This window comes from Rutidosis leptorrhynchoides, chromosome 4, assembly GCF_046630445.1.
Source record: "Rutidosis leptorrhynchoides isolate AG116_Rl617_1_P2 chromosome 4, CSIRO_AGI_Rlap_v1, whole genome shotgun sequence".
In the NCBI taxonomy this organism is placed as follows: Eukaryota; Viridiplantae; Streptophyta; class Magnoliopsida; order Asterales; family Asteraceae; genus Rutidosis; species Rutidosis leptorrhynchoides.
In genome coordinates, this window is record NC_092336.1 from 374,155,859 (window position 1) to 374,171,660 (window position 15,802).

The 15,802-nt window shown below is 33.5% G+C and overlaps 1 protein-coding gene across 3 annotated transcripts; it reads right to left on the bottom strand.

Moving 5' to 3' along the window:
- Positions 1–3,350: 3,350 nt before the first annotated feature.
- LOC139904627 (uncharacterized) lies at positions 3,351–8,581 on the bottom strand. Of its 3 annotated transcripts, none has more exons than XM_071886562.1 (6): positions 8,418–8,581; positions 7,649–7,917; positions 5,621–6,278; positions 4,885–5,084; positions 4,393–4,637; positions 3,351–4,286 (listed from the first exon to the last, which is right to left on the bottom strand). In XM_071886562.1, exons 2-6 carry the CDS (start codon positions 7,912–7,914, stop codon positions 3,490–3,492), a joined length of 2,166 nt encoding a protein of 721 aa, XP_071742663.1. In that variant the 5' UTR covers positions 7,915–7,917; positions 8,418–8,581; the 3' UTR covers positions 3,351–3,489. The 3 variants fall into 3 exon arrangements, with proteins under 3 accessions (XP_071742663.1, XP_071742664.1, XP_071742665.1); XM_071886563.1 differs by having other exon boundaries at positions 8,406–8,581; XM_071886564.1 differs by lacking the exon at positions 8,418–8,581 and having other exon boundaries at positions 7,639–7,700.
- Between the last annotated feature and the right edge of the window lie 7,221 nt (positions 8,582–15,802).

Genomic DNA, 15,802 nt, shown 5'->3' on the forward strand with positions numbered 1-15,802 from the left:
GCGGACCGCCCAGGCCGCCGCCCAGCCCATCGTCCAGGCTATCGTCCCTCGCTCCGTGCTTTTTTGACATATTTCTGGATGGAAGATTATGTATATTTAATATTTAGAGGAATATTCATATGAGTCCATAAATTAAGTTGAGATTCAAGAAACCAATGAGAGCGCGACATGTGTAGCGAAAATCACATGTGATTGAAAAAAAAAATTCAAAAATTTTTTTTTGAATTTTTTTTTTTTTGAATTTTTAATATTTTTTCGAAATTTGTTTTTAAAAAATTTTTAAAATTTTTAATTTTTTTTTTTTTACAATCACATGTGATTTACCTGGACTGTGATTGGATTTGCCATGCATAATCACATGTGATTGGGTTTACAATCACATGTGATTGACATGCATAATCACATATGATTTTAAAAAAAAAAATCGAAAAAAAAATTTTCGAATTTTTTTTTTCCAATCACATGTGATTTTCGTGCCACATGTCGCGTTTTCATTGGTCCCTTTGTTTTCAAACAAATTTATGGATGCAAGTGATTACAACTCTTAATATTTAATCAAATAAAATGGAGGAATTTTAGAATGAAAGATAGAGAAGATGAAAATGGTGGCGGAGAAAGGAAGAGTGATGGTGCTGGTTACCGGAAGAGTGAAGAAGGAAGAGTATGGTGGTGGTCCAGGCTATTTTTATTTGGGAAAATTGTTTGAAAATGCATCGAACTTTCACATAATTCCTATTGCATGCATACAACTTTTAGGTCTCCAATTGTATCAAGTTAATTTGTAGAAAAAGCTACGCAATTAGTCCTTCATGTTTACTCAATATTTCTTGTTTGCCACTAAATAAAAAAAGTTACGATGTGTCACCTATATCTGTCAAACACATTGACATCTTAAATCTTAAATAAATCTAAAACCAAAATTTATCAAAAATCAGTTCATAAAAGACCAACAACAAAAATTGAATCTGAGAGAAGGAATCGAGATCTAAAAATACAGGAATCGATATCTATGATGCCGATTTGTTCAGCCACCACGTGCGTCATCTTAATTGCTAGTCTTGACCCATTCACTTTATGTATTTTCATATCTACTTTCTGTATTCATCAAGCACCCATTTGCATATCAGATGAAACTGAGAAGGCAACAGATTCATGTAATTTGGAGCGATTGCTAAGGTTTATCAATAGTTTGGGCAAATTGTTTATGAAGTGAATGAGTGTGTATTTTAAAATGTTAATGATTGATTAGTGAATCTGACTACACATACCCAAACTCAAGTTCATATCGTTTTGTTTCTCAGATCTGGAATCAAGAGCTTCCATCCATGGTAACGGTGACGGTGGTGGAACACGATGAGTCGATGACACCATATCTTTTGTTAAGTTTTGAGTTGTGATTTGGGGACGAATTTATTCAGATATGATGAAAAAAACAACATTCATCATTCTGAACCCATGAATGTTGATACAGATATATAATTTATAGGAACCCATTAATGTTAATGTCTAAATCTTGATCTGCAAGTTCTGTACACATAGTGCATATGTATCAATTTTGATACATATAAATGATTGATGATTGATGATAATTGATAATTGACTTGTTTGTATTTCTTTTGTATAATTTTGATTGTATACAAGATTTATCGGTGAATTTGGTTTTCAGGTTTAAATTTGGTTTTGATGTTAAAGATTTAATGTTTTACATATGATTTTGAAAATATCAATTAGATTTTTATTTTGTTAGAAGAACCGAAGAAGATGAAGATAGAAAGATGAAAAAAATAAACAAACATGAGGAATCAATTGACGTGAAAAATAAACATAAATGCATATGATAGAATTGAGGTAAGTTTATTTTTATAAACATGAGGACCAATAATGTAAGTTTATTTTTAGATAGAATTGAGGTAACATGAAGTTTACCTGTTATAGCAGGTTAAATGCATATGACTGAACAATTTAAAAAGTTAAATGCATACAATAGGATATTCGAAAGTTGCATGCATACAATAAGAATTTAGTGAAAGTTAAATGCATTTTGAATTAATTTTCCCTTTTTATTTTTATATTATGTTATATTTTTAATAATTAATGAAATTGGTAATTTTTAAGTTTTAAATTAGATATAGTTTTATAATTATTAATATAAATATTAATTATAATTATAATTAGAGTAATATTAATATTAAATATTTATAATTATAATTATTTAATTGTTTAGAAAAAATAAAATGTAATTAAAAAATATGAAAGAAATGTGTAACTGTTGAGAGTGTTTAGTCCTGAGAAGGAAGTGCTGATGTGGCGCTGATGCGGCGGCTAGTCCTGGAGGACTAAGACGAAACCTTTGAGACCTCTCTAATACTACAAACAAAACCTAAACTCATGTACTTCTTTACTGTGACCAATTTTAATTTCCCCATTGACTCTTTTTATGCTCAACAACCTTCTAAAAACAATTTTAATTTTTTTTTACATTTTATATATATTTTTCCAGCTTTTTTTAACCTTTATCTTATTGTATAAAAACTATTTACTCCGACTTTTTTTAGTTTCATTTGTTTTTATTTTTCTCTCCTTTTGTCTTTGAACTCAAAGCGCGGACACCCGTCTCATCTATAGTTTCTATTAAAATCCTATAATGATGATGTCATTATTAGGTTAATTCATTTGTTAAAAAAATCAAAAAACAAAAGAAAAAAAATCTAAACATGGTGGGTGATGTCATTAATTCAAATGATATTAAATTAAAATTAAATCTTATTAATTAATTATAATTATTAAATCTTATTAATAATTATTTTAATTATTAAAATTAAATAATTTTGAATTATTTTAATTAATTATTTTGAATTGAGTACCAGAAGGTATAAAAGCTAGGTAGAAGGAAACCAATTCTAAATTTATATTTTAATTTACACTTTTAAATAAAATGACAACCAATATTATCTCTTGCGATTGGATGTGAATTGTTTAATATGTATTTTAGGTGTTTGATGCAATGTTCAGTTAACTATGTGGTTCCACGGGTCATTAAACTAAATGACTTTATCGTTAAACTGTTTCGTTTAACAAACTCATGGTTACACGGGTCATTTCAATAGTTTATACTATATAGCCAAAATTTGGTCAACCTATTGTGATGGGTAAAAAAACTTAATTTTCCCCAATCTCCAAGTATAGAACAAACAAATAGATAACCAAAAGAGATAAAAAGTAAAAATAAAAAAAATAAAAAAAAAAAAAATATAATAATAATAATAATAATAATAATAATAATAATAATAATAATAATAATAATAATAATAATAATAATAATAATAATAATAATAATAATGTTATGTACATAGGTAATTCTGTTGAACTTGAAAGTTCTATAGACAAGACCATGCATTGACCTCAAACAAAGTTCTGTCTAGTTTCGGATTATAAAACACGACCAAAAATTTAAAAATAAAATAAAATAGCCGACACGTTGAAAATCTGTTACCTTATTGACGACAATCTCTTCCTCTTACGATTCCTCCTATACGCAACGATATTCCTATTCGAAGTAGAAACTGCTCCTGTCGAAAGCCTTGCAGTTGCAGGTGTGCTTGGTAATGTCCTGTTTTTCTTATCACACCATTTCAATGGAAGATTATGAACAACAGTACTAATATCAATTGACCTGTTTAATTCAACTAGCTTCTGAATTTGATCATTTATCTGATGCAACCAAGCTGTTGACAGATCAAGTTCAAGTGAATCATCAGGTGGTTTTTTCAACATGTTTGTAAGTATCTCTTGATACGACTGAAACGATATCGAACTTTGGTAAGTCGGATGATTCTCACATATCATGTTGACTTTGACTACATGCTTGCATAGATTCCCACGTAACGACCATTCGCAATCGCAAAATGCGAACTCGGAACCAGGATTCCATATTAAATGGGATTTGTTTCTGTCGTTTTGGCTCACGACTTTAGCGAAGGAGTTGTTTATGTTGTCTAAGGTGACATCAGTGTCGGGAATTTGCAACGCACGATACCATGATGTAGAATTGATGTATTCTTGTTTCACGATTTGAAAAGAATCAGTTTCGTCAGAGTATCGATCGAGCCAGTAACTCGAGTGTAACTCGGTTGTTAGCTTGTGAACCAACCAATCGACTCGCTTAAGTGCACCGAGATGTGAGTCGTCAAAAAGTTTAAGCTTTAACTTCACGTGATAAGCTTCGATTGCACCGGATGCTTCTTGACTTGCAAGTGGGAGGGTTTTCATTATCGTTAACCACATTTCTGAGTAACAAATCATTCATTGAATCAAAAATGGATCTACAAAACTGGTAAAACTTAAATTAAAAAAAAAAAAAAAAAAAAAAAAAACAGATGAAGATAGATATACCTATCTTGGGAACCCATGAGGCAGTAAAATATTGCATGAAGTCGGTTTGGTCAACAAAATCTTGACTGAACTTTTGTAACACAAGAAAGGGATCAACTCCACCCCATATGCTGTAAACTATGTCTCCTAAACGTTTAAAGATTTCTCTTTGAACTTCAACGTTCCTACATTTCTTGACGATATGTCTAAGCCATGATCGACGAATGCGCCACACGGAGAATAGTATAGGGCAAGTAAATGTCTCCCTGGAATGAAATACAAAGTAAATCAAATTTGTCTCGTGAACAACACATAATAGATAAATACTACTTCGTAGAAATAATTAAAAAGTACAATGATATCAAATCCTCTCGTTAACAACAAATAATAAATAAATAGTACTCCATGATAATGATAACGATAAGAACTTAAGGCATGTATTAATAGTCTCAGGACCTAACAAACTCAATGTCAGACCTAAATAATTAACATATATAATAAATATAAATATACCTTATAGGATCAGTCTCGGCAGCTGCATCGTCAATAAGAAAGCCAGTGGCCTTCCATGTAGGGTCAACTGCATGAACACGGCCAAGTAGGGCTTTCATCCATTTACACATATCTGATTTAGCAACACTTCGGGTAATGACCCAAGCTACAGGGAGTGCATGTTGTCTCGAATCAAAAACTAAAAGTGTGCACAGAGGATACTGCACACCATCAAAAAAGAAAAAAATATATATATTACAACAATATTGTGAAAAAAGCAAGCTGACATGGTCTTAAGCAGCAGACTTGTGAATTAAAACCCATTTACAAATGAGTAAACAGTCACGAGATAACCCCAGTTAGGCTGCATACATCTGGGTACAAATGGTCAACAGTTGGTAAAGGTATAATTAGTTATTCATCAAAGATATAAACTTTCTAGGCAAATACAATCTCCCAAAATGTACCCATTTTGACCCGTTAACCCACCTGATCTTACCATTTTACCATGACTGAACAGTATTATCATGGTTAATAAACACTAATCATAAGTATAATAAAGAAGCAGCCAGACATGGGGTGTGCATCATAAAATAGACCCTGGGCGACCTTCTAGCTAATTGAGTTAATCTACCCAGTTTGAGACTGCACTCAAAACCGACCCATTCACAAGTAATCGGGCCAATATTAAAATTTTGCCAACTGAAGTTATACATTTTTTAAAAAAAATAAAAATTAAAATTAAAAAGACTGCTACCTTTAGTCTCTTGATTCCAAAAGTTGAGTCGATTGCTATGAGACTGCGATGTCCAAAACGAATCATCTGCTGTAACTGCCACTCAGTTTGAATACCAAGAATAAAAGGTTCATTTTCAGAAGACTTTTGATTATAAAAAATAGATTTCTTATTACGGTCAGCCCATATTCGTATACTTTCTTGATCATCCAAATCCAATTCATGTGTAGACTTCTTAATTATCATCCCAAGTTTATGAACATATTGAGAAGCGATCGCGTTCACTTTCGCATCGGACCCACAATAACGTTGAATCCCTTCTATATGCTTTTCTAGAACATTCTCTTCAGGGATGCCCAAATAAATCATTGACATTGTTTGTTGTTGAATCTCGTTTCCTACGTATGGAATCTTTTTGGCTCCGGGCCCAATAGCATCACGATCAAGTGGGCCATGGCAAATATATCCAGATTTATTCACATGTCGTCTGTCATTTTCATTGTATACCAAAAGTACAAGAGACGGACGAGCGTATAGACGTTTGACAACCCAATGACACTGGCAACCTCGCATTGACTGTGGCCTAGGTGCACGATTTCGAGTGTTCAGTCGAAACTTTTGGCTAGGCAATACGATTCCACTTTCTCCATAATCATCAGGACCAAACGAACACCAGTACCTTTAATGAAAACATAGATAAAAAAAAAAAACAATAAACATAATATTAGAGTAGCGTTACGCAGGGCCGGTCCTATCAGTTGTGATGCCCAGTGCAAAAAGATAGGATTATGCCCTCAAAACTTTAAACAATAAAGTTAGAACTACAAACTTAAAATAAATCACTTGAAATGATCATTTGCGTGTGTTCCAAAGTACATAATTAAATAAACAGATTTTACTAACATAAAATTTAATTATATTTGAAATATTAAATTTAATATGAGTAATATATTAGATATAAGCAAGATTTCATTTACTTTTTTATTAACTTTTACCAGTGATTACATTTTGTAAGTAATATTAAACCAATAAAACTTTTAAGTTAAAAGTAACTTAATGAATCTATATTTTCAATAACAATAACTTATATGTTATATTCAGACATAATAATAGTAAATGAGAACTAATTATGAAGCGAACATGTATTATAAGACTTGTTAAAAATATAAGACTATTGAATGTTGTTTTATTCTAACAAATAAATGAATTATAGTCTCATGTAAATGTTTACCTTGGAAATGTAAAAATGTATGTATATTGTCATACAAATTTATAAAAAGAATATCGAAGAAATATGACAATAAAAACAATGAGTAAACTAAGAAAATAATTATGGCACGTATAGAGTGATAGAACTGTAATCCACACAATTATAATGGGTAGCATTTTATTTTATTTACATATAAAAAACAAATAATAAATGGGGCCCACGTACTCTGTCGAACCAACAAAGTTATTTTTTTCTTTTCTTATCGTTTTCTTCATGTAGTAACCTGCAATTTTATAACCTTAGGTTAAAATTTTAAAATTTCTTCTCAAAATTCCATAGTCGAACTTAAATATTGATGCCCCTCGTCTTATGATGCCCAGTGCAGTCACACGTCTCGCCCACCCTCAAGTTCGGCCCTAGCGTTACGTGGAGAAAATTACAAAGGCAACAACTGTATTCTCATATTTAAAATAGAGAGTATTACTATTTCCATGCTTAGAATACTATATTCATTGTCAAATAAACTTTCAAATAAAGATTGTGATATTTAATCAAGGTTGAGATTTCGGAACTCGGGGAGAACTCGGTCAGAAATTTTTGGGGAGTTCTCGGCAACTCAAGAAGCACTCGGATGTTGAGTTACGTTGACTTTTAGATTTTTAATAAGAATATATATGTTCTAATATAAATTATAAATTATAATAGATACTTATCAATGACCCATCCACAAACTTACTATATACTCTTTTCAGTCAGTGAAATGATTAATAATAAACTGTTTAGCCCTAAACAAATAACAAATAACTCAAGTTTAAATGAATGTTTTCACATTAACTTACTGCCTGTATTCTAGATATTCATCGTCTCTGTACTCCTGCAAGTCTTTCTCACGTTTCCTTCCTCTCCTAATGTGGAACTGGGTTGGTGATTCTACTTTAGAACCTTCTCCATTTCTGAAATCTTCAACTCTTGCATAAGGAATTAGGGCCACATCATCATGATCTTCTGGAGTGCCAAATTTGACCCATTTTAGGTCTGCAGCTGAGAAATATTCTGCTGAAGGATTTTGTAACTCGATATCATCTATTGATTCAATCAACTCCATATGCTGTATAAAAAGAGAAATGTTGAAAGACATAAGTTTCAAATAGAGGGATCAAATAAACAACCAATGAGATACCGTCTTTTATTACACTATAAATTCTTAATATACAACTAATATGAACAATTAAGAGATCAAAGTGAAATAAATATATAAAATTAAACATCAAAATCAGGGTTTGGCCTTCAATTTACTGTTAGTAAAGAGTAAAATTAATCAGTTAAAGGACAAAAAAGAGATTCAATTTTTTTTTATTAAACATCGTCAGTTCAAATTAGGGTTTGGCCTAAAAAACATCAAGTTTAGGGTTTTAAGCAAAACAGAGGAGTACAGCAACTTACAGTTTTGAACAATCTATCAACTACAGATAAAGGATATAAAAGCAAAGTTGAAAACCTAAAATAGATATTTGATCAATCAAGACATATATACATACATATCCACGCATTACAATTAATGAAAACATAAACAGCAAATAGCAAGTAAAATATTACATGGATAAGTACCAATATAACTCGTAAGAAAATGGGTGAGGATGATGTATAGTTGGATTACGACGTCGTTTTGCAGGCTCTGTTGTAGCTGTAGGTTAAAGGGTAATGAGAGACGGTGGAAAATAGTAGTGAGAGAGGCGAGGGTTTATGATTGGGAAATGGGGTTTTAGTTAGTTTAGATTTAGATAAAAGATCGGATAAAATAGGGTTTTGGTTGCACAAGAGAAATCTTTTTTATCATTTAAAAAAGGTTTTTTTCTTCAAAAAATTAAACGGAAATTTTGTTTTGAATTTAAGAAAAACATTCTCTAGATTAGTTGCACTATTTTTTAACCTCGACCCCAAATGACTAGAGTCCAGGGGTATTCGTTCGGTTGGTTTATGGTTTACGTAGTTTATTTGGTTTGATTTATTCGATTTTTAAGAATATTTTTGTGAACCAATAACTGAATCAAATTTGACAAAACCAAATCAATCCAATCAAATAAGAAATCGGTTTACACATATTGGTTTTGGTTAAACCAAATTAAAACTTTTAGATAAAAAGTGTATTTTTTTTTTAAAAAACAAACATATTTTATTGATTAAACTATAAGTATACAGATAATAATAAAATATTTCCTACCAAACAAACATGCAATATGAGAAGCAACTCATGAGTATACAACCCATATATACAATCTAAACTATATCAATGAACTGAGTAACACAAAAATAATAACGAAACAAGCGGCAGGTAAGTTTTCAGGGATAATAAGTTCATAATACGGAGTAATTGATAAACAAATTCAGACGTTAAAGTGAGATTAAACCAATAAAAACATTAAACTCAAACAAGAACAAATAAAAAGATAAGTCATACATAAATCCAAAATAAAATAAAGCAAATATTTAATATTTATATACCAAAATAAAAGTATATTTCAGTTTTTTGGTTTAAAACCAAATGTTAATTTTATAAAACCAAATCCAAACTGAAAACCGTAAATATTTTCGGGTGAAACCAATAAACCAAACCAAAACCAATTAAGACAACCCACTATAACCAAATTAATTTGGTTTGGTCGGTTTCGTGGTCGAAACCGTTTAATGCACACCCCTACTAGAGTCACATGATGCACTTTTAAAAAAAAAAGTAATTTCTGATTGTGACGTGGCAATATCATATATCGAAAATAAATAATGATTATTGTTAAATTTGTGTGAATGAAATTTTTTTGAGTGATATGTTCAAATATGAATGGAAGTTGAGAGGAAAAAAGATAAATTAATAATATATATATATATATATATATATATATATATATATATATATATATATATATATATATATATATATATATATATATATGTTAAATTGTGATTGGTTGAATCATACTCAAAACGTCATCCTCTCCTCCGTCAGTTGGTTGAAAAACGTCGGGCCACCGTTGTTAACACCTATTTTCTTATGAGGTAAGGCTTAGTGTGTCAACAAGATACTAGAAGTAATCTAGCTTTAGGAGGGCGGAGTGTTGCCGATTGATTTTTACCCTTGGGAAATAATCCCTGCAGACCCGGTTCACAAGTGTAGAAACTTGTGGGGTGGCTTAATCAATCTGTCGTCCGTAGAGCGTAAAAGTGCTAGCCGGATGACTTCTAGTGAGAGAAAGTAGAGAGAGAAAGAGAGAGGTGAAGTGTCAGCTCTCAAAGTTATCAGAATGTCTGAAATGTGTAAAATGACGACCCAAGGGGTCTATTTATAGTGTCAGATCCACCAGATTATTTGGGGACACGTGTCAGATGATGATACGTTCTGTTATTCGTGATCCGAAATTTATGCTGAAAGTGCCGTTCTCCGGCGAGGGCTTACACGCTAGGCGGCCTTCAGGGCTTACGCATGACGGAGCAGCCTGTACAACGGAGAACGCTGGACGGTTAACTCAACAAAACTGTTGTTTTCAGCCTTCCTGATGCTACTTTTATGCAACCATTATGCTTTTTATGCGTGTATTCGATAGGATACACCATTAAGTCCCCCCAGTTTAATGACTTAAGCATTTAAAAATTGATTAAGTTGTTAAACTTGGAATAACGCAGGCCAACCAAGTCTTCACGTTTTCCTTTTGCATTGGGAAGCACATCACAGGCATTAAATGATAGGCGAATTTTACTGAAATTGTGATGATTGCTTTTTGCACAGCTAAAATATCGCACGCGCCTCTAGCTGTAAAAAGACTTTTCGATGTACTCACCTTTTTATCTTGTCCTTACACGTGGTTGGCTGAAAACAAAACCCCCTAAATCACCACTGATTACAGCTGTTATATCTTTTTATTTTTTAACCACCATAAACCATAACCGATCATTTACTTTTACAACTTCCTTTGACAGTATTCATCTTCTTCCATCAATACCTTCGTTACTTCCTGTTTCATTTAGAACATTAATGGCAGCCATAAAGGATGTTGCAGCTATTCCCAGCAGAGTAAATGAGAGATATTTAAGCGAGCTACTGCAACATTTTCCTAGATTAGCTGGTGTTGAACCAGTGATTCCTGCAATTAATGCCAGAGCCTGCTCACCACCCCCTGGCAAGGTTGCTATTTATGGCCATTCAATCTTCAATTTTTTCTTACGTCGGCCATTTACACCTTTCTTCTTAGAAGTTTGCAAGTTTTACGGTGTTGCTGTTGGTCAATTCGAACCAGCATCAATTCGAAAAATTTTGATTTTTGAAATGTATTGTCACGCAAGGAGTATTGAGCCATCCATTCGGATATTTTGCCATTTGGTACGTATAGCACGCCATGAAAATGGTTGGTTCACATTCAATAAAGTTCATGGGTTTTGAAACCTGCACTTAATCATCCTGGCGATAACTGGTATGCTTCATTTATCTTTATTAATGTGGTGACCCGACCAAAAACATCATTGACGGCGTCGCTAACTGAGGTCCCGTTACGTGGTCGTAGTCCCTATAAGAGACTCGTTTGACCGAAATTATGTCGCGTTCATTTGAAAAGTAAAAGACTTGCAAAGTTTAGTTTACCCAACGGATCCATAACAAGTTTAAGTTTACAAAAGTAAGGTATGAATGAAATAACTCGCGACATAATTAGTTTAAAATTCCAGTTGCTATAAATAGCCTAAGTATGTAGACAAAAGTTTGAATCCAAAAGTGCTATCCCTAGCGTATGCATGCATGGTTGACTCCAATCAAGTAATCAAAGTGTGCGGAAGCATGTATCAAGTAGCCAAGTATGAACATGAGAAACATATAGAAAACTGTCAACGAAAACGTTGGTGAAATCATAGTTGAAGTAATATATGTTATTTTTGAATCACAAGATTTAGTATTCCCATAAAATCATTCATCCAAATAGTTTGCATTTCAAAAGTAAGTTCGCGAGCACCCAATTATCAAGGCTTAACTTTCCGTCCGTTGAACCCCATCACAATAGTGTTAGAACATACACTGTTTCTCGAAAATATATTTCATCCGTAGGCGGTAGCGAACCGTCCGAGATGAGGGTTTGTCAAACCCATATGGCCATACAACATAAGTTCACGCCTACACTTACACCCTGCAAGTGTAACTAATGATAATCGAATTGAGGATTTTGTTCTAAACTCGCTGTGGAATGTTTGTTTCATCGTGCTTGTGTTCAAAGTATAAAAGTAAGTAGAACAAAATGTAACAAAGTATATGTTTCTCAGCCCACAATTTAAAAGTATAAAAAGTTGTTGAAAAGGTGGGACTATGATCTCACCTCGAGTGCACGAGTATAAAAGTACTTCACAAAGTAAACGTATGCAAGATTGTTGCTTAGCCTTGACCTAAACAAGTAAGTTGTATCAATTAACCGGTTACGACACATGGTCGGGTGAAATGTGTTCAATTAGTCCTATGGCTCATTACGACTCGATTATATAGCATGTGAATCACGTTGTCAAGTTTCATGCAAGAATCAAGTATAAAAGAAGATTAGAAGGATTGCATAAGTGTTTGGTTAAGTTTGACTAAAAGTCAAACTTTGGTCAAAGTCAACAAAAAAGTCAACGTTTTCGGGTCGGGTCTCGGATAATTTTTCTAAGCTTAGAAGTCATATATAAGCATGTTGGCCAAGTTTCATGTCAATCGGAGTTGCGTAGCATAGTTAGATTTTTACGAAAATTGGAAATTTTGGACAGCCACATTTCCACGCTTTAAGCCGCGCCGCGGCTTAACACTAGTCAGGATACCTGTGCAGTTTTAAATGTAGGCTCGAACCAAACTTCAAACAAACGTAACTTTTGACTCGTTAACATTCAAAACACGTATCTTATATCGTTGGGAAGGTAATTTAAAGAGGAACACAACTAAACACATTTCATGAATCAAATCCATCATTAACAACAATGAAAACCTCATCAAATGTTCATTAAACGTTCAAAATCAAAGTTTCAAGTTCACAAAACGCATTTCTTGACTCGGGAAACCAATTTACACATACGATATGCCGTTTTGAAGGTAATGAAACATACAATACAACTAATCACTAACTAATAACATTTCATGGCATTCAAAGCATCAAAAGTTCGTTTTAAGTCTATCAAACCCTAACCAAAATTCACAAAAATCAATAATCATGTTCTTGAAGTTTTCTTAATCAACCTACACATCAAAATGAAGCTAGTGATACTAGTAACACAATTAAAACATGAACTTTAACCATTTAACAACATTCCATCACCCAAAACACAAGATTAAGCAACCCATTTCAAATGTTCAAACTAGTTACTCAAAACAACAAATCGAGCAAACAAAACATATATTCATGTTATACACGAGCCATAGACACTAACTAACATCATTTCAAGTATATAAAACGAATTTAGAGAAAATTTAGTGTTTTTAGAAAGTTACCCAAACTTGATGAAATTGGTACCAAAATGTAGAGGAAGAATAGAGGATCACGAAAATGTAATTTGTTTTGATGTTTGCTTCTTGATTCGGATTTAGATGATGATTTAGTGAAATGGGTGTTTTGAGTTCAAAGATGGAAGAGAGAAAAGAATGAATGGATGAGGATGAATGGATGAGGATGGTGGGAGGTGGTTGACTTAGTCAACCACTAGTTACCATTTTGCTCACTTGACAACATTAGTCCCTCGAGTTTGAAAGCGGGTGCGTGAATTAACCAAACGAATATTTTAAAAACGCTCGAGTAACGAGTGATGTTATAATTAAATAACGGGGATATTATGAACGTTAGTCAACGGAAACTACGAATTTAAATAATGAAAGATATTATAAAAAAAAAGACAGTGTTAAAAATAAATTTAACGGAAAAATGCGGGATGTTACATTACCCACACCTTAAAAGAAATTTCGTCCCGAAATTTAGTTGGAAGTAGTAGTTGTTGATTCTTCCTCGAGATATTGCGTTGCCAATTCTACGAATAGGTGAAGGTACTCCCTGGGGCATTTCAACGAACTTCGACAGTCGGGATTTTACGTGGTTTCTGAGTTTGGTTTCATGATCCATAATTTCAACCGGATTACCAAGGAAGTGAAGTTTGTCATCGATAGTAGGTTCATCAAAAGGGATAACAAGTTCTTGTTCGGCAAGACACTTCTTTAAGTTTGATATATGGAATGTAGAATGAACGGAGCTCAATTGCGTCGGAAGATCGAAATGGTAAGCAACGGTTACAATACGCCCCAAGATTTCAAACGGATTAATGTATCGCGGATTTAGCTTTCTACGTTTCCCGAAACGGATTGCACCTTCTCAAGGTGCGACTTTTAGCGCTACACGGTTACCCACTTGGAATTCGAGAGGTTTACGTCTAACATCGGCATAGCTCCTTTGGCGACTACGGGCTGTCTCGAGTCTTTCTGGGGTTAAAGAAATTTCCCGGTTGTTTCATGAATGAGTCCGGGTCTGGTGGTTTGATTATCATTTACTTGGTTCTACAAAAGGAGAATGACGTTTCCGGTCATATAAGATTTCAAAAGGTGTGACGTTAAGACTTGAATGATAACCATCGTTGTAAGAGAATTTGGTTAAAGGCAAAGACTTTTCTCAAGAAATTTTGAAGTTGATAACACAAACTCGTATTACGGTTTTCAAGGTTTGAATCGTATGTTTGTTTGGTCCTTCGGGTTGTGGTTGATGTGTTGTACTCATGTCTAAACGTGGTCCCGAGGCTTTTTGTAAGGCACTCCGAAATCTAGAAGTGAAACGAGAATCTCGATCTGAAACGAGGTACATTTCTGTAAGGTATGTTTGAACAAGTCCGTTAGGACTCGAAAACGTTAGTTAGAACAAATTTCTCAAGAAATTCGCGTCGCGGAAGATTTATCGGTTTCCAAAAATGTTCGTCAGGACTATTCACCCTCGAGGCGAATACTAGTATAACGTGGAGAGTCTCTCTCTCCCTTGAGAGTTTAGAATAAAAGATTTCCTGAACCGGAATTATGAGGGTGATGCGAGAGAAGTTTCCGCTCCGATGTGGGCATAACGAGTATATTGTAGTTAGTCGGTAAATTGTGCGAAAACAAGCTAGTATACGCGTATAACATATGTCTGAAGTCAAAAGGATTTGTCATTCATTCGGAAGCATAAATATGGTTCGACAATAATCAAAAGTGTGTCCCCGGTATGGTTGTTATCAGTACTTTCGGAGTTTTCAGATGTCCAAACAAGAAAAATGAAGTCATGTACATGGCACATGGTGGTGATTAGGTTGATCGAGTCCAATCACCATCACGTGTCATTAGAACTTTGGTATGGCTTACCATAATATAACCACGTTGATCGAGTGTCGTTATATTATGCTAACTCATACCTCCATTCCCACATCACTCCATAAAATCAAGTTCGGGTGATCGTGAAGATTTAAAATGAACAAAGTGTAACGACGTCTCTAACGTGACTCGTATTGAATCGAAAGAATTAGTGCAACTCTGAAGATGCGTTTCCCGAGGGGGTGTATAAATGATTGTCCACGCTAAAGCGGTTCGAGTCAAACAATAGTGTAATTCGGTACGAGAAGTGTAACGAATCATGATAACGAATAGTACGCAACCGTAGTGATAAATAGTGATGACGATACTCACCTAGAGTAGTGATGGTAGTAACAAGAAATGGTAGATAGTAAGAAACACCGGTGTGACACCGATAGTAAGTTGAGACGGTGGCGAATAACAACGTGGGAGACAGAGTTCCTGAACAAGCGTGACTAATGAAGTCGTTGTCATCCTTACGCGTATGAATCTTGAATTTACGTGTGTTACCAGAAAGTTGCAGAATACAAGTTCGTATGATGAAGACTTGGTACCATTAAGAAGTTTGCCTAAGAATGATTCAAGTATAATGCACAAGTAGTCAAGTAAGTGCTATCTATAGCAAATGTATGTCAGAATGCAA

What these genes read in the sequence shown, in the direction of transcription:
- LOC139904627 (XM_071886562.1), bottom strand. Translation starts at nt 7,914, where the DNA reads ATGGAGTTGATTGAATCAATAGATGATATCGAGTTACAAAATCCTTCA. An exon ending in TTGGAATCAAGAGACTAAAG is followed by an intron (nt 5,085 to 5,620) that starts GTAGCAGTCTTT and finishes GATGGTGTGCAG; the next exon opens with TATCCTCTGTGCACACTTTT. An exon ending in CTCATGGGTTCCCAAGATAG is followed by an intron (nt 4,287 to 4,392) that starts GTATATCTATCT and finishes TTTGTTACTCAG; the next exon opens with AAATGTGGTTAACGATAATG.